The sequence below is a fragment of the Lichenostomus cassidix genome, chromosome 4 (genome assembly GCF_008360975.1).
Source record: "Lichenostomus cassidix isolate B80296 chromosome 4, HeHo_3.0, whole genome shotgun sequence".
Classification (NCBI taxonomy): domain Eukaryota; kingdom Metazoa; phylum Chordata; class Aves; order Passeriformes; family Meliphagidae; genus Lichenostomus; species Lichenostomus cassidix.
In genome coordinates, this window is record NC_139484.1 from 1,838,508 (window position 1) to 1,863,521 (window position 25,014).

A 25,014-nucleotide genomic window follows, 5' to 3' on the forward strand; every position below is an offset into this window, starting at 1 on the left:
GAAGTGAACATTTCTCTACACTGGTATCTGAATTAGCTCATGTTACACAAACAAATTTTTGGAGAAGACTAAATTTCTCACTGAAGTTATGGTGCATGGTCAGCACAGCAGCTGCACAGATTTGCACCAAGGTGCCAAACTGCCAGAGTGATGCTCCTTGGGGAAAACTCTTTCCATGCAATTCGCATTCATCATGTTTATTAGCAGAGCATGGAAACGGACTTAAAGACATTCATTTTCCCTCTGGTACTGAAGACTAAGATCTGTGGACCCCCAGAAGATCTTCTCCTGTAACTCTGAGAAGTTTGATGTCTCAAATTAGTGCACCACTAGGAAGTCACAAGAGTCATTCATCAGTAGTAGAGGTTTAAAATGAGTTTGAAAATCACAAAAGCTTATGTCATATTTGCTGAAATACGCAAATTCCTTCTTCAAGTTTCTGCTTTCCTGCAAGAATAGTGAAAAAGAGAAAAGGGTGTTTTCCCTCCATGTTCACTTCCAAAAGTGCATTACGGTATTCATGCACACCTTACATAGACCACTTATTGAAACAAACAAACACCCCAAACCAAACACCCCCGCCCCCTTTTAAAAATGAACTTAATTACTTAACGGAAGGAACTTCATGGAACAACTTAATTTAACTTTGGGCTTTCTATGAATTAGTACCTGCCTGCCAGTAGGTATGGAATAACTTGTTGCATTTGAAAAGGAAAAGGCAAAGTAAAAACTGAAAAAAACCTCAGTCACCGAAAAGCCATAATCAGATATGGTTTTGCTCATATTTGAACTGCTCCGTTTTCTATTTCAAACACCTGTCTAAAAGCATTTTCTGCTCTCCTGTCTCTAACAAAGAACGGCTTTTGCTCAGCAGAACTGCTTGGCTGAGAAGTGGAAGATCTGCTGTGGCTCAGCACTGTCAGGACTCACATTTTCCTGCAAAGTCACTCTTTGCCACCTTTCCTGTTCTACTGCATAAGCCAAGGTGACAAGGGACAGAAGATAAAGTTACTGCTAGAATTTTACCAGAAACTTGTGTGGACACTAGTGCAAGAGCCATTACAGCAGTGCCAAGGCCGAAGTCAGCATTCATCCTACAGCTTCTAATTTAGATCCCAAAGGAAATCTGCTGGGATCCCAAGGTAGTCACATGAAAACTGCATAAAGGAGCAGAACTGAGGATGCAAATGTTTGTGACCCACTGCTCAGGAGTGCTGCTGTTGGCTCCGATCTGCTCCCTTCCTTCACTACAGCCTCATTCTCAGCACCTCTTCTGAATGTCTGGTATAAACAGTACAAATAATCTCTGCTGAGCCACCAAACTCCTTAAGGCAGTGGTGCATAAGAGTCACAGCTATAGCTCCCAGGCAGAGAACTCAGCACGAACATGGAATCTGTGCTGTCCTTACACTTACACAAGTACAACACTGTTCTGCTGAGCCCATGGAAGCTTGGGGCCCTCTAGAATAGAGCTCATCAGGTGCAGCAAAGAGAATTTGGCAAACATTAATAAGAGCTGTTACCTAAGAATCTAAAATATTTAGAGGCTAATCTGGTAAGCTTAGTAGAGTAGCAATGCTCCAGGGCAGCTGATTTCTGAACAACACTAAACACAGAGTAATGCTTTCCATATCTAAGAAAATAATCCTCCCCCATGCTGTCAAACACACCAGCAGTAAAATGCAATACTTAGTCATTAAATGACTTTATGCAAGTCAGCAGTGCTGGGCACACTATTAACAGGTGGCCTGTATTCAGCAACAGTGAATCAAAATTATATAGCTCCCAAATTCATTCAAAAGGTAACTTTTTTATTACAGTGCAAATTCAGTTATTTGGGGCCAACAACTTGAGAAAAAAATCCTATTCATCTACATCTCAACTGGAATAACAGATGGGAAAAATAGAGAACTTAATATTTGGAAATACTGCCTTTTTCCCCAAGGCACTTTGACAGCACGTGTTGAGTACTATGAATAAAATGATAAATATTCAAAAAATATTCATTTGTGAGCAAAACCCTCCCCCATCAAGGCCCTCACACAATAGACATCTGTATTCTGATTAAATGCCAGGCTACTGCATGTGGAGAAGTCACTTTGCCAACTGTTAACGTTGGCAAAAGATTCTTGCTACAGAGAAAATGAAAAATTACTTGTCAAAGTAGAAAAAAGATCACATTTTTGCAGAGAGACTAAGTGACTCCAGGTACTGATGTCAAAGTAGATGGCCTCAAATTACCAGCTCTTTTGTCACAGAGCGACTCTTGCTTCATTCCTGCTGGGTGAAGACTGACAGTCTTTAAAAATAAAACATCCCAAATAAAATCAACTAATTAGAAAAAGTACACAAACCATATAATTCTGTGTTGGTAGTCTCCAGGGAGAGCAGTTGTTGTAAGTGACACTTACCTCTTTATCCAACAGGTTTTAGCTGCTTTTCAGCACACCCTAACACAGGTGGGTGTGTGTTTATGTGTGCACACATGCCCATAGCAGCTCTCTGGAATTATATCCTGCATCCATGAAGTTAAAAGGAACAGCTGCAGTTACACACCTTTAGTTATTCATGTACGAAACCAGCAAAATCATATGGAATTGTTGCAAAAAAGAACAGGGGACTGAAATGTACACCTGTAGCTCCATATCTTCATTTCATATATAACCCCACCATTTACTGGAAATCTTGTGTTTCACTGAGCAAATTCCTCTTTGCAGCTGAAGGCCTGATTTTGTAAGTTTAACAAGAGTTTTTACAAAGCAACAAAAAGCCTTACAAATGTCATCAGATTAAGCCTTATGAGGATAACTGCAGCGATTAAAAGCAAGTCTGACACAAATTTTTGCTATGAGCAAACTGATGTCTCAGCTGCCAGTGTTGAGGCTTTAAGCACTAACATTTTTTAACTATTTTAGCATTCATCAGAACATGTAAGAAGAGGAATAAAGACACAAGAATTTCATGGAGTATCAGCTAATAAAAGGACAAGCTGTAAAACTGAGATGTTGTATCAATTAAAATTAACAGGCTCAGAAAACCACACAGTGTACTTTAATGGAGGGAATGCAGTTGTAATTATCAAAAATATACTTTATCCCTTTTAGTATTTACAGTGCTGGGCAACGCTGGGAGCAGATTTTTATAAATAATACGTAGGGCCAACATGCCTACAAAATTGGCTATTGGGGAGTTGTAATCATTGGGCAGGACACATCCTCCCTTCTTGGCTCTCCTCTCTTAAAATACATTTAAGAGAGGCACATAAACAATTTATATAATGACCACTCAGAGAAGCATGTATGTATATTTTTTAAATGCTCCCCTTTCATGAGGACCAAGCTCCAAGGTATTTAAAGGCACCAGCTTATGAAAACAAAGCCACTTTAAGTATTTCAAACAAAAAGGAAAGCAGAAAATTGCAATCCTGTGGCATGACTCAAGAGCAACCACAGAAAAGAAACCTCTCACACAAGAGCCAGGTATGCCCCAAGCAGCCTCAGACAATGTTTGCAAAGCAATTACCACTGCATTTAAGGCAGCTTTATTTAGTAACAATTACCTTCAGAAAACCTAAGCTAAATCTTTCAGTCAGTGGCAGCAATAACTACAGCTAAATTTCCTTAAACTTTTCAGTCTTAGCCTTTTTTGGTTTTTAGTTCTAAAAGCCTGTTCATTACTTTATCAGAGTAAAGACCATCAAGTAAAACCAAAAGGTGAAAACTGTGAATTCAAGGTAACCTAGTAAAACTCATTTGAAAGTTGGTTAGAATTGTGTAAAGAGAAAAGAAAGTATAAAAAATTATCTTTACTGATATTTATGCTAGATATTGATTTTTTTTAAAAAATAACTGAGTAATCCAATTCTTGTGTTCTATTTGTATGCAGTGATCACTGCTATATATATATTCTAACACGAAATATTTGTAATTAATCTCAGCTTTGACCAAGGGAGTAGTGAAAGCAGTATTTATATACCAGTCCTTGCTTTTGGTCTCTCACTGCTTTAGGTGAAAAAGGGCCTTCTAAACCAGCTCATTCTGGCAACTGGAGGCACCTAAAGCATTTTGCCCTTCTCCCACAATTATCCTTCATTATACTGCACCTACTTTGTAGCACGATGGAAATGCAGCAGGGCTGAAGGACCAGCTCTTAAGTCTGATGACTACATTAAGTGCCCTGTAAAATCCCCTCTTCCTGACAGAAATTGCATGTGAATTTATCCTCATTCCATCAGTGAACCACCAATACACACTTTGCACCCCTCTCTTTCTGAGGGCTAATGGAAACGTGAGATTCCTGACTGCTTCTTCCCCCAAGATGCACAGATTTTTTCATTTTACTACTAACACTAAAAAAATAATTTTCAGTCTAAAAAATGAAAATAATAAAATAAATCCAAACCCAAACCCAATATTGACTTATAATACAAACATTCGTTTTGTTAAAGGAAGTAGTTTCAAATTTGTGACTAAACAGGAATTTTCTGTTGTAAAGCAGACATTATGAAGAAAATTACTGAAACCAAAAATTCTTCTAGAACCTGTTTAGAAGAGTATTCTAGTAACTTTGATGGAATATGTTCAATAAATTATGGTAAAGAAGATGTTTTTAACAAACTACCTTCATGAGGAGTTTAATCAATGATCATGTAATGCCACAGAGCAAGCTGGTCATTTGATACTTAATGGAATGCAATCCTTAATTATTAAGGATTTCATTTCTCCCAGCTGTGATGCAAATGGCCACAGACAAAATTCCACTTAGCTGTTCCAAGGCACTTAACCACTCTTAAGAACCTGACCAGCACAAAAAGCCGTAACAAATCCACTCCTACAAATAAACACATGTAAACATTTGCAGAAGTCCTCTCCATATGGACTGCATCTGTTGGGAAGAACACACACACAATGCCAGCGTGACCCACTGTCTCCAAGAGAGTGTCTGTGCCCTGATTTCTGCGTAAAACAGCTCTCAAGGACCTGCAGGCCAATAAGCCACTAAAGAATCTGCCACAGCAGCTTCTCAGGTACACACAGAGATGTGGTTTTACCACACTATTGATCCTAGGCATAGAACTGCTGTGCAAATCAGCATTTTAAAGTAAGTAAGGGAGACTAATTATCCCTGCAGAAACAAATCCCTGACACTCATGATCAAAGAATCCTGTCACATTTCATTTCAGCTACAACAAAGAACCCAAACCGTATTTCCATGAGGCTAAACTTGCCATTCCCTACAATAGTTTCCAAACAAGAACATTTGGAGAGAACACCAAACCAGCAAATTTCACTACTAAAACATTACTGCACTGGAGGACAGAAAACACAAATGCACTGGAATTGCCTCATCCAGCTCCCAGTGCCATCCCACTGCCAACTGTGGAATGTGAATCGGAGCAAAAAACCCTTTCTTGTGGGCTCTGCCTTTGAATATATGTTAGACACTGCATAAAATAGGCTGAACGTAGCTTTTCAACATATACATATATCTACATGTCAAAATTATCCTTACTGTGATGCCGATCTCCTGAAAATACAGAAGTTCAGAAAAACTGCTACTGTGCTTTGGTTTTTCACAAAAACTATATTTAAGACCTTGGAAACAATAAATATCTCTAAAGTTATAAAGTTCATTTTACCTCAAGCTGGAATAAATAACATTTAAAATGGAAACTTCAAATCATTTTCAAATAAAGTTGTCTCTGGGAATTCTTGCCAACCCTCCCTGTGGGATGATGACAAAAGAATATACAAAGAACTTTATTTGCCCATATTTCTTGTAGACTGTGGAGTAAGCATTACAAATACTACTTGTTAAGATCTTTGTCTACAAGAGAAAAATGCTCTAGTTTATGTTCTTATGTAGGCATAAAACCAAAGTTTATGCTCTCTTAATTCAGCTTAAAACAAAGCATCAGCTAATTTAAATTGAAACAATTTCCCAGTTTACAGAGCAGTAGGTGGCCACAAAGAAAGAGCTACCTCAATTTAAAAATAAATTAGCTTTTGATTAAGTTGAGGGAGCTTTCATATGCAGATAGACCTAAAATTCCACTTCATGGTAAGTGTAACATTAATTACCACTGTGCTGGCAGTGTTACATCAAACATAACTCCTACTGCCAGTCCCCCTCTTTGTGGAGAACAAGAATTAGTGGGATCGTCCAGTATTCCAGGTTTGCAGTGAGGATCATGCATTGTACCATCTTTTCTATCACAAGTGGAAACCCCATAAATTACAGTATAAATGTAGTCACACCTCTTAGTGATGTGGTTCTATACATCACACAGATTTGGGTTTATTTTCTGAAAACTCACATACAACTAAATGAAGTACAACCACCAATTCACTTCATCACAGTAGGTACCACCTTTTAATGACTCTTTATTTAGTTTGGTAATGGAACAACCAAATCACTTATCCTCCACTACAGCGACTAAGACAGACTCCAGGCACCTGTGACTGCAATACTAAATATCAGGATATGGCATTTAAATGCTGGATATTTTTCCAAATTAAAAACCTAATTTAAAACCAAAAGAAGTGCTAAGATACCAAGTCTTCTCTAGAAGCAGCCCAAGTCTACATCTTCTCTAAATCAGTTCTTGATTATGCTCTATATTATTCTAATGCATGGTAGCCCTTGGATATCAGAAAATGGTTTATTCTGAAGTGATGGCAGCATTTACAGACCATGGACCTGCTCCAGCAAAAAAATAGTTCCAGAACAATAAAGTCAACTCAGTAGAAAATTCTATCTTTTGTGGAATTAATTATTACTTTCTCATGTTATACAGTACGACTGTAAATTCAGCTTCTCCCTTCCTTTATTTCATACGGTTTCTTATATCTGTGCAAGTGAAGAAGGCTAAAATCAATTTAAGAGAATCAGGTCCCCAAATTTTGTGTTACCAGCCTTGAGGAAAAAGAGCTTAAATGAAAGCAACAGCCCTAAGGCATGATTATAGTGACATCTCTCTTCTTGGTGCCCTCTGTAACAGCCACAAATCCTGAATATCCTGAATGGGAGCAACAGGAGCATCCCAGAGACCAGCTCCATCCAGACCACTGCACTTTATTCCCTCCGAATTTCTTTACGTTAGCATTAGGGGAAATGTAGGGACTGAGTCTGTTTCTTATCCTCACAGCAAACGTGAAAAAGCACTGAAAAGCGTCAAAGAAGAAAAAAGTCAGGTTAGGTAACTGGTCTCCTGTTTCCATCTCTGTGGTGCTGCTGACATCCATCCATCAAACGCAGTGAACAAAACCTGGAGAACCAAATGCTTCTACAATTACCCAGGACAACATCTGAGCAGCAGGAGCTCTCAGTAAGTTAACAGAGCGTAAGACTGAGTGATCCAAAGTACCATGCTCAGACGGAGTGTTCCCATAATAATCCCACTCCATCTCTATCCACTGGGCTAGGCTCAAAACCATCTGTATTATTTTCAGAGTGAATGTGCCTTCCCCCTCAATCAATTAACGATCACAGTAAGTCATGCTACCACAACTGAAGACAGCTATAAATTACTGTCATTTTCCTAATGTGCAAGTTCCCAAGTGAATGATGATCCCAAATGATTCAAAGGGTTTGCTTTACAAAAAGGAGGGAATGCATATTGACTTAGTAGATGACAAACTTGAGGCTTACGATGAGACGCTGCCATTGTCTTTTAATCACAGTCACACAATGAATGAAAATTAGAGAGCTTGTCCTGTCCCATGGGACCATTTGTAAGATTGTAATTAGCTCAGTGACAACCCACATAAACTTGGATGGAAATGCTGCAGGAGCTGAAGCCAGGCTGTATTCACAATCCCAGACTACTAGCTGCAGTTGAAATCTCTTTCTAAATATTCCTCTCATTTAGCACTCATTTAGTTACTCTCATCCAGTAACTCCCAAAACACATATACGCTACAGAAGATAGCTGCAAGCCAGTCAGCTGCAATTATGGTTTTATATCATCAACCAAGACTGCACAGTCAAATTCAACACAAGTCCAGCACTAACACCATCAACACTAGATCAAGGATGAATTGCTGAAATACAATTAAATAACTCTCAAGGTCACCCAGTAAATAAATGCACACCATGTCTGTTAATTAAAAAGCAGTACTTGGGTGGTACAATCGCTGAGACACAAGTGCTACTCACTGCTGTGCAGCACAAGAGCAGGAGCTGTGCATTTGATTACAATGCAATACCAGAACATCTTCAGTGCACAAGTATCGGGAGCAGAGTGTCATGCTTGGCCCAGCGTGGCTGCAATGAGAAGCTGGATGCATTTAAAGGAGACAAACATGTAGAGGACAAACTAAAATTAGAAGCACATTCCCATGGGCAGTCCATGAGAATACTAACACTCTGGTGAAGCCACTAAAAAAAGAACTTCCAAATTTGGAAGGTGACTGGGAGGAGAGAGGTATCATTAAACCCCTTTCAACTGAAAAAATGCCTGGATCAGCAGTTTTGTAGGAGTAGAAAAGTCTCCAGTGCCGAGATCTGAAAAAGCCCAGCCTGAACTGAGCAATTACAAGCTATTTATCCACTGCCAGTGATGGAGCTTGGTGGTATTTGCTGGGTCAGAGCATTCACTCTGTGCCAGGATGCAGCATGTGGAAAGCTGAGGAGCACAACAGCTTGCATCCCTTGGAATGCCACAGCTTTGACAGATACTACCAACAGCAGAGCCACAAAATCAGGACAAAAAGGGAATTTGTGACTTTATTTAAAGGCAAAAGTTTGAAGAAGCAAGGAAAATCCTAAAGGACACTTAGGATTTTACTTGCTTAGGATTGCACTTGCTACAAGACAGGGGTGGTTAGAGGCATGTCAGTCTGGAACTGTTCGGGGCTGGCCCCTGGCCCTCAGGCACAAGGGGAAGATGAGCCAGGCTGGCACCAGCCTCTCACACCTCTGCCATGCAGAGGGACAGGCAAGGGCCACATCCCAGCGCAGCTATGGACACACTGGGCCAAGCAGGCAATCCAAGTCCTGATTCTCCATGTACTGTTTCGCATATGTAGTATCTAAGATATTATAAAATCTCCTAGTGAATGGGCATTCCACTGGAAGAGACACAGAAGATCCATATGAAATGCAAAAAGCAAGAGGAAAAGGGATTTCTGCATGTGGCATGGTACAGACTAGCCTATAAAATGCACTTCCAAATCCACACCTTGCAACCAAGGAAATCCTCCATTCCAAAGAGTCTCTCCCTGTTTACAGTTTTTAGTCAAATTACACTTTCTTTAGGAATTTATGTCACAATATTTAAAACTGAAAGCAAATACAATTTTAAGAAAAGAACAAAAACATCCTAACAGGGATGCAGCTGTATTTGGGAATATCCACTTTTCCTTCCAGTACCTGGTTTGCTGATCAACAGAGAAGACTGAAAAATAAGTCTTCTCCAGGGTACAAATGGCAAGACAAGAGGCCACAGACACACGCTGGAGTCTGAAAAATCCCAGCTAGGCACAGAGACACAATTATTTATTTATTTATTTATGTGGATAGGGAGGTGGTGAAACACTTGGAGTGGTGCCTTGAGTGGCTGTGCAATCTCCTTTCCTGGAGAGTCTCCAAACTCAGAAGGATGGGTTTTGAGCAACCTAATTTTACAGGACATGGCTTGAGCAGGGAGTTGGGACTGGATAACTTCCAGAGATCCCTTCCATCCCACATGATTCCATAATCCATGGTACTTATTTGCAGGGGGCTGGGTATGAAAGTAAAGCAAGATGTCTGTGCAGATGAGAGTAGACCCACAGACTCTTTCCCAATGAGTTTCTGGCTTGGTATTGCCTCTGGAAAAGGAGCAAAGACATTCCTAAGCTCCACAGTGAGCTCCCAAAGCACCACTCCTGATTCATGGCTGCATCAAAACATGATGCACTGTCCAAAGGTAGGAGACCTCCCTTTTGCCTCTTACTGCTCCCAGCTCACATGCCCAGCATTTCTCCACCCATCCCCTTTTCCTTCTCTCTGCCCCCATGTCTGAATAGATCCTTTTCTACCTGTCATAGGGAAATGAGGGGGGAGTTTGGTGGGATGCACCTCTGAGGTGGCACAGACAGCCCAACGCTTTCCCCTTGGAGGGACCTTTTGCAGCAGCAGAGTGACAGGTGATGTACCAGCAGCTCACCTGCCATGGGTTAGGATGCCAAACACTCCAAATGGGCAGATTCAGGCTGCCTGGGACACAAATCCTGTCTGAATGATAATTCCTTATTTTCTCTAGCGGAAGGGAACAGGCTGAGACAGAAGAGTCCCACAGAGTAGGTTCAGCCCAGAGCCACAAATATCAAGGCTGGGGCAGGATTATCATGGAAAATACACGATAACAGTTTTACCACCCCTGCATGAGCTACTCTAATGCCATCCCATGACACCCATCCACACCACCCAATATCCTACAACCTTTTTTCAAGCTGGGGGTTGGTATTTCTTCAACCCAGATCAAGTAAAGGTTTCCAATATTTGGGTATCAATCCAAGAACCAATACAGAAGTCACCTATTAGACCATCCAGCAACATTGTCTGTAAAAGCAAAGGGAACAGAACTCACAATATCCCCTAAAAATGCTCTAAAAATGTCAGTGCCAGCTTTACTGAAAGAAAAAGCTTAGTTTAGCTGAAGTAGTAGAGATCTCTGTTTTTGGAGGAAAGGGTCCAGAGGAAAATTACATATTTGTGGTTTAGCTGGGAGTCATGATGTCTATCCGTATGCGTAACACGTGGTTGCAGACTCGTAACAAACAAAGCTTTCAAACAACAGAAAAATATAAGTTCCCAAAGATCCATCTTGTGTGTGCAGAAAGAGAGCAATTAATTTCAATCAAGCTTACTTGCATGGCTCTTGAAGTCAACAATGCAGTTATGAAACTCTAGTTCCAGGAAACACATATAGAAAGTAAAACAGAACAAGAGATGAAAATACAAGCAGGAAGTGTGGCAGCCACCCTAGTACTCACCTTCCCCCCTACCAGCAGGATCCTCAAGAGAGGTGTTTAAATTCCACTTTCCATTTCTGTGGGTTATTCTATTTTACATTTAAAATGACTGGCTGCAAAAGTGGAGCAGACTTCACAGAAAGAAAAAGTGTGTAAAAGAATTTGGACACACTATGAAAAGAATTTGCATGCTCTTAAGCAAACATACAAACACAGCTATAAGCAGGGATGGGAAATGCTTCAAGACCTGGTTCACACTTGATTTATACTGAATCATTACCTATTTTGGTGCAAATTAGGCATATACTTTCTGAGGCAAAAAATTACAAAATCGGTAGCAAATCTTAGCGAAACCTAATTTTCTCGGTCTATTATGGATGCTGCTACAGTTATCAGTGATATTACAGCCAGCAATGCTTCACTTGAGCTAAAATAACCTTCTGCTCCATTAAAAGGAAAGAGAATTAATGTAGCATGGCAAAGAGTGGTGTCATTGTCTGCACTCAAAGACATTTTTATGCTCCACAGTAACCCAGAAGAGCAAAACTTAAAGATGCAATGCCACTTTTAGCAGAATAAAAGGATTCTGCTGCAAGCAAAAGAGACAAAAGCTGTAACACCCAATAAAGCTGCCTTCCCCCTTCTTTCCTGGCACCCTCAGACCACTTTATCTGATGCTTCATATGGCTCATGATGAAAATCACTGACACATTGATCAGGAGCAAATAACTTACAGTCTTTTAACTACTGGGGTTTTTGATACTCCACTCACTTCAGAGCCACCAACAGCTCTACAGAAAGCCCTTCCACACCAAATCCTTACAACATCAGAAGTGAAAACTTTCAGGCTTTTCCTCTTAACCATCTTGCATTCACAAAAACTTCACCAACTAAAAGGAATCAGATGCACAGCAACAACAAAAACCGCTGAGAAGGAGAAAGCCTGCAGAAAAACCAGCTGCAACGAACCCCACTATGCCCCCCTGTGTGCTCTTGCCTGGTTCAGTCTCGTTCCAGTACATTTAATTTCACAAATAGCACCTGCAAAACCAGCTTCTGTATTCTATTGTTGCACTTCACTAGTCAGCTACTTGCTGTAGCCGTGTTTGACTTAAAACATTCAATCTGTTATTCTATAATACTCATTAAATTGGCTTTTACATTAAGTATGAAATCATGTTATATCACTGGTTTATTTGGTTTCTTGATGTTTTATTTTAATTCTCTCAAGGACGATGGTTCATCTTATTCATCACGGAAACTGCAAATTTAATTAATTCAACAGAATAGATGAGATTTAAAATTGTTGAAGTGATCAGATCATCTAAGCAATAAAAATAATTAAAGGAAGTGAGCTTCTCTAATGCATCAGTCCCCCACAAACTAGAGGTTTATATTTATATAAAAAGCTATATTTATTTATTTATTTGCATAGCTATAGTTAATACACTCCTGAGGACCATGATTATTGAGCATAAATTTCTATAGTTGGGGATTGGTTTGATTTTCTCTGCATCAGGAAAGAACTATCTATTTTTGACATAAAGAGTGAAACATTGAATTAAGCTCAGAAAAAATATTGTGCTGAAAAACTGCATCCACCCAATATGAACAGGCCTGGTTCTTACCCTGTGTTTGGTTTACAGAGTAACTTAACTAATACCAGCTGAGCTACTCGCAAGTGTGCCACACTAAGAGAAATGAAATTCATAAAGGAGTTACTACATCCACATTTTCCGTATATTAATAATGTTTCTCTTCAGATTCTTCGGACTTTATGAAGTGCCATGCACATACTTCCTGAGTATAAACATAAAGGACATACTGTTGTGCATAAAAGGACACAAAACCCCCACATACCTTTATTACCCTCTGTCCACAAAGGACAAGGCAATATGCAGTTTTTTATTTTCCCTCACATGAGGAATTTAACAACTGATGCTCATGTTTTGTGTTACTATGGGGAGACAAAGTAACCCCAAAATGCAGGTTTTTCCTCCTTTTCTTGCAGCAAACAGAATAAGTAAGCTGGACACAAGCACAGAGTGTGGTGAGGAGCAGAGCCAAGTTTGGGTGCTATCAATTTCCTCAGCCACTGATGAGAAGTTCCCAGCTCAAAGCATGGATGAGCAGACTCCAAAGAGACACCAAGACACTCATGAAACCAGATTAGGGATTTATCTTCTTCCCTGTGTCCCAGTCTGTCCTGCATCTAAACTGCCTCTTGGCCTGCTGCAATGGCAGCCTGCCGTGGAAAGATGCTGCTCCACATTCCCATCTGCTGTGCAGCTCCAGTTCTTCCTGGAGGGGAGGCTTTCCTGCTCCCCAGAGCACGCTCACAGGGATGCCACAGCTCCAGCCTGGCTGAGGCTGTACAGGCAGATCCGCAGGAACAGGCTCAGGCCTATCAGAGCTGGGCCATCCTGGCTCTGCTTGGCAGTCCTACTTGCCTCTAAGTACCCTGACTTACAGAGCCATTCTGGGACAGCCTGGCCTGGGGCCAAAAGGACTTCATTTATCACCTCAAGGGCTGCCACATGTCAGTAAAATCTGATGCTGCCTTTGGGGAAGGGATGAAGATTGATCAGAGTCAGACTCATGCCTGATGCTGCTGGCTAATGGACCCTGCCAGCCTGCCATAGCTTATACACCATCTAGAAGGCTGAGGCAGGAGGTGGCAGAGGCAGGGAATAATGAGCTGTAATTAAGTGGGAATGCAATGCCAGCAGAAGCCCCTCCAGAAGCTACAGAGAGATCTCAACAGCGTAACTCCCATTAGGAAAATATTACCCAAACTCAGCACAAACCCTGCAAGAGCAAACTCCACTTGGGAAAAAACTCCATGGTTTTACCCAGGTTTGAATCGGCAGTTTTCCAGACTGGGTCAGAGCTTGCATCACCAGGCTAACACACATTTTATCATCGCTTGGGATCTCATAAACCAAAATTAGCAAAGCAGCTGTAAATCAATGCCAAGAGTCATAAAATGGTGCAACAGTGTTACACCACCGAAAATATGTGGATTGCTACACTAGAAATCAGAGTGCTAAAAACCAACTTTACCGAAAGTTAAAAGAGGACCAAGAAATCAAAGTTTACCAAGAGAAGATAGTGTCCCCAAAAGGGGAGACACCAGGAAAATTACACTGGATTTCTTGGCAAAGAGATGGTTGCTTTCCTTAGCAATTTTCTGTCCAAATGTCTAACTTCAAAAATTTGGAGCAGTAGTACATATAACTGCTGGAAAAGTAATAGTTACCCAAGATGACAAATCCTCTGCGGGTATTTGTTCAGCAAAGGAAGTAAGCTTTTAATGTAACTTGATGTGCAGTCTCACAAAGAAAAAGCCCTAGATTCTCCAAACAACAAGGCTTAACCTACATTTCCATCCTCCATTTTAAACTCTCTGTAAAAAAGCAATCCTGTCCACACTGATGTACAGCCATGTCCGCACGGTAAGAACCTGAGAAACACAGCAATGCTGAAAATCAGAGCAACACACCAACTCCTGCAGCCCAGGAGCCTTGTTACCACAGGAACATGAGCTGCGTTTGCCTGGAAATTTCCTACCACAGTGTAACAGAGACCACATTACACAAGCAAAGCTGGAAGAGGAGAAAATACCAGTATTGCCTAAGACTGATTGGGAAGAAAGGATTCTGAGCTGCCTCAAAGCTTCTTCTCAAGGCCTGGAAGTTCAGCTAATGGCTTTTGTCTCATTTTAATTCCCATGCAAAAATTCAGCTGCAATGATACAAAGGACTGAGGTAAGAAGAGGCAGAAATCACAATGAGCGTTGGGAAGGAGTAATTGTATGTGGAAAGGATGAGAAAATTCTGTGGGTTTTAAACAAATTTTCATGTACACATTACTTAAGTGAAAATGGAGATTTGAAAAAGGAGAAGAGAAAATACTGTTTCTAATCCACTTTCCTTATTTTTCCCACACCATTCATTAGGCATTGTGACTACAAGGCTGGATAGAGAAGAAATCATAGATTTATTAAAAGGATGAATAAAAATAAAGAGATGCTGAAAAACAAACTGAATTAGTTATGTGCAAAGCAGTGTCTGGACATAGAAGCTCAGCTTTCAAAGATGTACTGGAGCTCTGCTTGTAGAAGAAGTGAAACCAACTTCTTCAAGGAAGATTTCTGTGACACTTCTTGACTATAAACATGAACAGTAAGGAGTGCACAGAAACAGAATCATTAAAATTCAGCCTTTCTTCAATAATACTTAGCTTTCCGAAAATAACAGCCTGTACATGGCTCTCAATAGCAGGAATAAACACATCATCAGGAATAGTTCTGAGCATAAAGCTTAAAAAGCTTAAAGAAAGAATCCACACTACACGTCAGAAAACATCATCATACCCCTAAGTTATCCTCACGCTTCCACTGCCAAAAAACTAATTCCCCTTTTAAGGCTGATACACATTCTTAGGTAAGTGGAAGGAAGATCTGTTAGCTACCCTTCCAACACTTGTCTAGTGGGAATAATCAGTGGTTTGATTTTTCGTATGTGTAGTCAGAACTTGTTATCTCCCCTACTTCAGAATCACTCCTTCAGTAAAAATGCATAAGAAGAATTAGCCTCCCTCCAAACACAGTGAAATACTTTCTTTGTGAATATTTGGTAGATAGCTTGATTCCTGAAATAATAATTTTATGTAATAAATACTTCCAAAAAGTTGGCAGAAAATATATTTGTTGCCTCAGGTTTTATTGTTTCAGTGATTACTTTGGGAGATTCAAATCAGGAAGTGAACTGAAAATATTTCTATGTGTCTCCTTACTTCCACATTTCAAAGTTTTTTCCTTTTCAAAGAAAAAATTCTGATTTACTCACATGCAGTTTTAAGACTCCTCTGCCAATACCAGAGGAACTTCTGAAGTTTAGTGCCTATGACTACAGTGGAAAGCCTTTTCTAAATGTCATCCTAAGATTTCCTAACTGCATAATAACACTCATTAAATAAACCCACCATCCAATCAGATATGAGCTAGATATAAATATGGCATTGTTGGGAAGCTAAAATACAGGTATGTTGATTCTTAAGAAGTTCAATACTGAAATATTTCTTACCCTCATTAAATAACTAAACACTAAATGTTTTCCTAGTTAGGTACTAACTGGATGCCTAACTTGGAAACACAAAACCAGTGATCTGCAGAAGTTTTTGATAATTTTCTTATTTTCTCTGGAAAGATAATTGGAAAATATTTCCAGTGTTTAGATTTTTTTAAAACTCTTTCTCTAAAGAAATAAATCTTCCTCATATGAGAAGTACAATGGTTTACTCACAGGCTAAAATCAAAAAATGTGACTCACCACAGCTGTGCTGCTTTACTCTGACTGGAGAAAAGGATAAAAAAGGTAGCTAAAAAGAGGTTTTCACCCTGGAGTATCTGGTACAGTCTAAGACTTGAAAGATAATTAACAGAAGAGACAGTACAACTGTCAAAAAGGAGTACTATTATTGTGTATGTTTCATTTCAGTAATAAAGTTAACCTGGAACTGACACCTTCACACTAAGTCACTTTTTGAAGGTATATCTAATCAAACTAACTAGGAAGAATAAAGAAGAATAAGCCTGATAGACCAGAGAAAGGATTAGTGAATTCTAATTTCAGAAATCTGCTGCTCTGAAATGAATGTGTAATTTAAAAAGACAACTAACTAAAAAAAAACAACACTGGAGGAAAACGAAGAAAACTATGGATGTCATCTTTGAGAAACTGCCCAATCAATTAAATTAGAACTCTACTTTCCTACAGAAATCACATGGAAAAAATATTTTTCTTTTTTTTCTTCTTTTTCTTAACTTACTCATAGTTATTGTCAGAGTTGAGCTCCCTTACTCCAGCACACTTCCTTGTTCACTCAGTGCTTCTTGGTGTGATGCAGTTCCACTACTCACCAGAGACGACAGTTTAAAAGGGGATGTGAGAGTGACCAAAGCATAAGAGCTTCAGTGGGACACAGGCAGCACTTGCAATGACTTTAGGGTCATTTGGCTGGCTGAGGGCATGGCTGCAGGAGCAGAAATATGACAGAATACAATGTCTGCTGCCAAACCCTGGCATGCTAATTCCAGGCCATGAAGATCTCTCAGACAGATCTAGAACATGGCAGCTTTTCTGAAACAGGAGCAGAACGCTTTGTCCGTTATCCCTTGAACCATGCCCCTCGGTGCAGGTGGTGATGCAGTTTGTGCAGACTTGCAGAGCCCTACCTGCCTGTCACCGAAGCTGTCACTGCCTGTTTGCACTCCAGATCAAGCCTTCACAGATACAAACTGTGCATGTGGAACAGCTGGCCTGGCTATTCAGAGGAGCTGAACTCCATGCTGCACTGCTCCAAGCTACTTGACAAGCTGAAGACTTGTGACCACATGGAACCAAGTTAAGACTTTTGTTTCAACTGAGCTCTGTGCATTTCAGCCCTTCCCCTTCATCAGTCCATTACTATCTTTTTTTCATCTTCCCTGGCTTGTGGAAGCTCACAAATAAATTGTAGCTCCAGCAAGGCCCAGATGAATGACTCTAGAGTCTGACCTACACCATACATGTAACCACTGCTACGGAAGGGCTGCATCTGCTCCCCACAAGGACTTGTACATTCCCTTATCTCTCACCAATTTACAATGCAAAACCTTTGGTGGGATAAAATAGCACAGATAACGCTCCTCTTCCTCCTTAACCAAATTTCTAGGTCAAACCTCTAAGCACAAGAGAGCTGCTGCAGAAATTTGACATGTCATTTTGAGCTGTGGTACATTTGTTTTCACTTTCTATTTATGATTAAAAGGAAGGAGCTGATTTCATCCCAGGCACCAAACAATTTTATTAGTCTAAAATATGCCACAAAGGACAGGAAGTTCCCACCTTTCTGCAGGAGTCTCAGGTACAGCAAATATTCTTATGAAAGATATCCTTGGCATATAATACAGTGTCTGAAAAACTGAAAAACCCAGCTACAGTTCCTTAAAGATCAAGGTACTTACCTTTTTATGCTGTTTCTGAAAAAAGGAGACAGACACACCCCACCCTCCCAAATGCCTTTTTTTTGCTTTACATGAGTAGAAAACACAGTTCTAGAAATGAAAAGAGCAGAGCTTTCTGCATCTCCAGAAGGACAGAATCCCAAACACAAAAACCAGGATAAAATAAGCATCTCACTAAACCCAGCAGTAACTATTGACATGGGCCTGTCTCATTGTGCAACAGACACTGTCAGCTGGAATTCTTCTGCAGGTCTCCAAAAGTCATGAGCAATCCTGGAAATAACCCCTCCTACACACTGCTCAAAACCCCCAAACACCTGGCACAGAGAGCTCACTGATGGCAGAGCAATAGCTCAAAGATGGGAACAGTGCACATTGCTTTAGGTGATCCATCAGGATATTGCATCTCATAGCAGAATTCATAAGGAGCATTACATTATCAAGAGTCTTGTCTGGAGATATTTGCACTTGACTTTTCAGAGCTGCTCTTTGTATTTGTTAATTTCCATTTCCCCTAAATTTTCTAAACTGATAAACACTGTATGAAGCAATGAAATGTTCCTACCAATATTAGGATGCTTCAGGAGGCGACAGATTCTGGCTTCTCTTTCCAGTTTCTGGTGATCTGCAACAAAAGAAAGCAAAACACTATGAAGATGAACATAGTTTAGTGTACTTGCCTTAGAGAAGCAAAACTAATACATCCTGTGATGTCATCTTTAATAAATATCTCCTTCATTTAGATTCACTAATATTTTACAACCAAACTGTAATACTGAATTGATTATTTTTAACCTTTGGGTAGACCAGGAAGCTGGAGCTCTGTTCTTGTACATCACCAAGCCCTAAAACATATCTGGAGAAAAAATTCTACTGCTTGTGTCAAGCTCTGTTTTCTACAATAAGCAACACAAATATTCCAAAATACTAACTTTGGAAAACAGAACTCTTTGAAATGTAAAAAATATGCTTTGAACCTTGAAAATACTAATAAATGAACTGGTTTAGAAAAAGTTACATTGGATAACAACTCTGAAGAGTAAAAAATTTAGCATCGAATATTAAAGAAAATTAAGTTCAATGTTAAACGTTTCTCTCCAAGCCAGCTGTGCTTCTGGCAGGTGAGGCTCTCCCTGAGACAAAAAAAGTGCTGCTATTGTGTTTTAAAGCAGAAAGCAAGCCCAATGTAAGCCCAGGAGCCTAAATTCAACTGACTGGCCTGTGAAACGTATTTTGCTGTGCTCAAGACTGAACCTTTGAAAACTCTTAGGCATCACAGTAACCCAAAGGTTTTATTTTTTCAAGTCAGACTGCCACATTTCAGCCATGAACACCAAAGACCCAAAGTGGGTTCCAGCGCTGAAGGGGTGCCAGGTGTGGCCCTTTGTGACACAGGTGGGACAAGGGTGACACCCTTGTGCAAAGTGTCTAGTTAGATATGCAGGTTTAAAAGAACTATAACAACAGATTTCAAATAGAACAGAGAAAGCAAACACTATCTTTAAAACACTCAGCACTTCAAGTTTGTTAAAACACTTTTTAAATCTGGAGGAAAAAACAAGGAAAACATCAATTTTTCTGTAATTTGTAATTCTTAATATTTGCAGTCAACTCTAACAATAACTGAATTAATTTTACATATGTTAACAGTTCAGATTATTTTCATATGCTTTTAAGAATTGGGGTAGTTCTTGAGCTAGTCACTACTTGTCAACTGACCCACCATACTTTCTGAGGCCTCAGAGCTTCCACCACTTGCATAAGAAAATTTGTCAGCTTAACCCTCTTCCATGGTTACCTTAATGTTTATACAGAAAAAATAAATCAGAAGCTAAAAATATTTTTAAAAAATCTGTGAGATAAGCTTAAAGCTCTTTTTTTAAAGTTAAACTCTGCCACTGAGGTTCCCTGTTAATATTTTTTAATTCAGTTGCAGCAAGGCTGAAACATAAGCACAGACATCTCCAGTTACAGCACCTTCATGTCCAGCAGCTCTGGCTGTAACTTAATCATGGACTGAGTTCTTGGCACATTACCCAGAGCAAGCAGGGAGAGGATCTAAAAGGCAAACTGAACTAAGCTGGGATGAGAACAAAGATGCAAATGTGAACACTGCCTCCAAAGCAAAGAAACAATCCGGGGGCTATTGGTCATTTCGCACAGGAGCTATATTTCTGGTGCACTACCAGCTCTACTTCCAAAGGCTGTTCTGTACTACCTCCAGCTATATTTACAGCATCAGCCAGCACAGCCAGAAACCTGGAAGGTGTCCGAGAGTCTTCTATGAAGTGCTAAAAACAACCTGTGTTGACTCTTCAGGAATAACAAAGATATAATAAAGAACTTCAACTCCAGCTTTGAATATGAAGGATAAACATTTGAAATTTCTTTGCTATTAACTGCTATACCACGGCTTCTGAACTGACACTGGATATGATTAATATTCAGCTCTCCTTTACAGCCATGACAGTGGGCTCAGACAAGAAATACTAGAGCTGAACACTTTGAGGTATGAGGAGAGGCTGAAATGCTAATGCATGATTTACCAACAATAACTGTATTAAAAAAAGCATGCCTGATATTTTTCAAATCACAGTAAAAACATCTTAGAGATGCTGCTGGATGCACTGCAATATATGAAGGCTACATCTTTGTCATCATCATCATCAATGTTATCGACTGCATTATATATTCCCAGATTTTCACTCCAAATTGAACAAGTATATTGATGGATGCCAATGAGTTCTCTGGTGTCATGCAAATTAGAATAATGAGCTCTGTGCATTTAACTCCTTCAGCTGTTTGTGTCACAGTAATTGCTATCACACCTGCTATGAAAGGAAATGCTGGGTGACTGGAGGTACCTCACAGCCTGCACACTGTGCCGTGGGGCAGCAGAAAGAGCATTAAACACTCCCTGAGTCAGGGATTTAAGTGGACATTAAGGTCCAGAAGATGACAGCTACATTTCTAAACAAATACAGTGTTCCTTAGTGGTGTTAGAGGATTAAGTCTGTAGTATGTAAGGTTTTGGGGGTGGGACCATATGCAAATTTAACTTTGTGGGATATCCAAGAAAACCACCCTCCTCTAAAATCTGCACGTTTCTTCTGTGAGTTTCAGGAAATAGTGTTCCTTCCTCTCTCCACTCAGCTTATTTACAAGTACTTGCAAGTACAACTGCTGTGCCATCTGTAGCTATTTGTGTTAGCCTGCCTCCTGCCAGCTCCCAAGTATTGGGGAGCCAAAGGTGAATGTCAGAGGGCAGGGCACACCAAAATACTATGAGCACTCACTCAGCTCCCAAACAGCTCAAGTGTAAGGTGTGCCACTGCAGAGTTCACTGGGGAAGAAGGGCCCTGCCCAACAGCCAGGGAAACTACCCAGCAGGCACAAACCCCGACAAACCCTGAGAAAGTTTGGGATTAGCATCTGGTGCAAAGTGTTTATGTTGCAACAGTATCACAGGAAAAACTCTAGAAAAAATAAATTCATTAATAGGTCACTTACTAAAATCAAAGTGAATTCCTCTCAATTTTGACAGCATATAATTCATCAGCTAAAACTGTGTTTACCTGCCAGGTAAACATGAAACAGGAAAAATTATTATCAGGAACAGGAAGCCAAGCTTGAAAGCCGCAAGATAATAAAAAGGGAACACACAAGTACATTTTATATACATGTTTCCTTTCCTCTCTTTTAATTACCTAGACTGAATTACAAACAGGTCCCCTACGTTGTCTGCTTAAGAAACTGTAATTAAATGAAAAATACAAGTAAGAAGCTCAAAAAGCAGCAATACAAATGCAGAAGAAGGAATGTTCTATAAATTCTAGATTATTTTATGAAAACAAGTCTCCAGTAGTGAACAATGGGCTCTACCACAGCAACAGCCCATTGCTGAGACTGGAAAGAGATCACTGCCTGTCAACTACTGATACCATCAGAAGAAAGGCAGCAATGAGAATAATATGGGTTTATTAATGGAAAAAAACCCCAACCTTGCAGCCACCTACAAATAAGTTTAATCTGACATGGAGCCAAAAAAAAAAAGAAAAAAAAAAGAAAAAAAGAAGATTTAATGCACTGAACCATGAAAATCTCAGCCTTTACAATAACTAATAAAATTCTTTGAAACTTGAGACAGACAGAATGTAGATGTGTAAAACTGGGGTTACTCACAGACTGCATGAATGTAAAGTCTTGAGCTAATCCTCATTCACAGAATCACAGAATCACAGAATTACCAGGTTGGAAGAGACCTTCAAGATCATCGAGTCCAACCTCTGTCCTAACACCTCAACTAAACTAAACCATGTTCTAACAGATCAAAAGCTAACATTATAATTTATGACACCTGCATCAGAAAATCAGATTTTCTGTCTGCATAGAGTTTCTATTAGGTAGGCAAATAAAATAACTAATTGTTTCAGTAGTATCAATATTTGCTTTCTTACAAAAGCTTACGTGTGAAGACTACACACATTTCTTAGATTACATTGTAACACTTTATAATTAAACACATATAGTGTATGTCTTTAATTATGTATTGTATTTATTAATATATTAAGACATATATTTAATGTCTTCAGCATATATCTCTTCTACTAAAGTGCCATGAATCTTAACCCTAAGTGCTGATCTTGGATGACCACCCAAACAGAGTTTATCACCATGGCAGAAATGTGCACCTCCTACTGCCTATCAACACAGATATCTAAAATGCAAACTTCTCCAAAGCAAAGAATCTTTCTAGCAATTCTATCTAGCAACTTGTGTAGTTTGTTGTTTTGGTTTTTTTTTATTTTATTATTAGAGCTTGCAGTCCACAGTGAACAAAATAAATGCATTTTCCCAATGCCCTTTTCATTGTCAGTACATTTCCTTTTTTTCCCCCCAGGACTGACTGGATAGATTATTAGTCAGTGTGAGGTGATGCATGTTTTGTCACATGGCTTGCTTATCTTTTTGAAGATGGTCTCTATAACTGACTTCCTACTCTGTGTGATACAGTTCAACACTTTTATTTTCTATGTTTTTCTTCAAGCAGCTAAATGAGGAGAAAACAAGAAGCACTAAATTGGAAGTTCTTCAGAATGCACTGCATCCCCAGGCCACCTCGGTGTTGTTACATTCTGCCATGGAAATCAGAAAATGACTACTGAATTAAGACAACAGGATGTACTAGGACACAGATGTACTTTTCTTCCTATATTAGACTAACTAAAAAGATTTTCTTTTTCTCACTCTCCTTCGCAGAAGTACAAAGCTTTAAAAAGAAGCCCTATGATGCATTAAAATCTTCCTCTCTTCATGCCTTTTTTTTTTTTTTAAATTTAATTTTACTGTTAAAGAACATAACCTCTGGGCACCTAGAATCTCACAAAAATAAATTCATCTGCCTTAGCAAGAGGCTGCTAAAGAGATGAAGCCCTTCCCTAGAAACTGAAGCCTTGAAGCCCTGCTCCACATAATTTCTAGGCAGCTCAGGGTCCAGGAAGAACCTAAGCACTGAAGCTGTTAGGAGTTTCTGGGGTGTGCAAGGAGAGCTGGAACAGCCAGTACCATTTAGGCAGGTAGCTGCTGAATGGGAATTTGCATGGGCATAACAGGCTTACACCAGTGTCAGATCTGACCCCTACTCACTACATCCAGGACATTTGTAAGATTAAGGATTTAGAACTGAACCTGAAACCAGTCCATGCATGATGTTGCTGTAATGCAGTGGCACAGACAAAGTTCATGGAACTCTCCTCTGAGAAATAAATGTGCCACTTGTAGTAAAATGATGTAAAACTGAAATGTTAAGACTATGACAAACTCTTCAATGTGTGCAGAGTCCAGGCCAAGAAAAACAGAGCTGCAAATTTTTTGAGGCAGGGGGAAAAGCATAAAAGAAACTTCACATTTCAAAAGTATCAAAATGTCAAAGGTGAAGCCAGGGTGACTGAAACTGCAGCTACGTTCTGTGTACACATTTTTCCCTGGCAATTTTGCAAACCAGTGTTTGTAACTCAGTGAGGGAGACACACAGGTTAACAGAGCAAAAACCTTCCCCCATCACCACCCTGATTTTGTCAACTTTGCTGACAACTGTCCAGAGAACAATGAAGAATCCTCAGTCTCATGGAATGTAAATATTTGTGATTTAAGGGCACACTGTGTATAGGAATAGCACTGCAACAGAGTCTTGCTGTAAGTCCAGGAATGTGGTTTATACACAATCTAGCTGCATCAAATGCAGTTTCTAAACTCTCTCTGCTGAAGCATTAAGGCTCTGGAGACAGCCCAGTTCTATTTCTTAGACCTGACCATTGCTGTATGTTGAAGTCACTAGTGGGTGTCCCCGTTTCAGCTAGGATGACTTCCTTGCTAAGGGCCGCTACGGTGCTGATTTAGGATGAGAATGTTGATCCCACCCTGATGTTTTAGCGGCTGTTAAAAGCAGTGCTTACACTAAGTCAGCTTCTCACAGCACCTCCAGGTTGGGGGCTGCCCGGCTGGAAAGCAGCTCTGCTGAGAAAGACCTGTGGGTCTGGGTGGACAACAAGGTGTCCAGGAGCCAGCAGTGCCCTGGGAGCCAAGGATGCCAATGGTATCCCGGGGTGCAAGAGGAGTGTGGCCAGGATGAGGAGATCCTCCCGCTCTGCTCTCCTCTGCTCAAGCCACATCTGCAGTACTGGCTCCAGTTCTGAGCTCCCCAGCTCAAGACAGACAAGGAAGGACTTGGGAGAGTCCAGCAGAGCCTCCAAAGATGACAAGGGGACTGGATCACTTCTCTTATGAGGAAAGGCTGAGGGAACTGGGCCTCTTTAGCCTGGGGGAGAAATGACTGAAAGGCAATCTTACTGATTCAGACAAATATCCTGAAGCTGGCTGTCAAGAGGGTGAGGCCAGACTTTCCCCCGTGGTGCCCAGTGGCAGGACAAGGGGCAACAGGCACAGAGAGGAACACAGGAAGCTCCATCTGAATATGAGTGAAAACTTCTTTATGGTGAGGGTGACTGAGTGCTGGAACAGGTTGCCTAGAAAGGCTGTGGAGTTTTG

The 25,014-nt window shown here is 40.1% G+C and overlaps 1 protein-coding gene across 30 annotated transcripts in view; it reads right to left on the bottom strand.

Moving 5' to 3' along the window:
* Positions 1–25,014, bottom strand: part of CAMK2D (calcium/calmodulin dependent protein kinase II delta) — a 123,587-nt gene that overhangs the window by 56,353 nt on the left and 42,220 nt on the right. For 29 of the 30 annotated variants that reach the window (XR_014851466.1, XM_085057573.1, XM_085057575.1 and 26 more), the window contains exon 4: positions 18,533–18,592. Coding sequence is in view for 29 of the 30 variants with exons in the window: in XM_085057573.1 (XP_084913699.1) it covers positions 18,533–18,592 (60 nt within the window). In the remaining variant the exon portion in view is untranslated. Of the gene's footprint in view, positions 1–8,157; positions 8,261–18,532; positions 18,593–25,014 lie in introns of those variants that run through there. The other variant, XM_085057588.1, reaches the window with a different exon arrangement.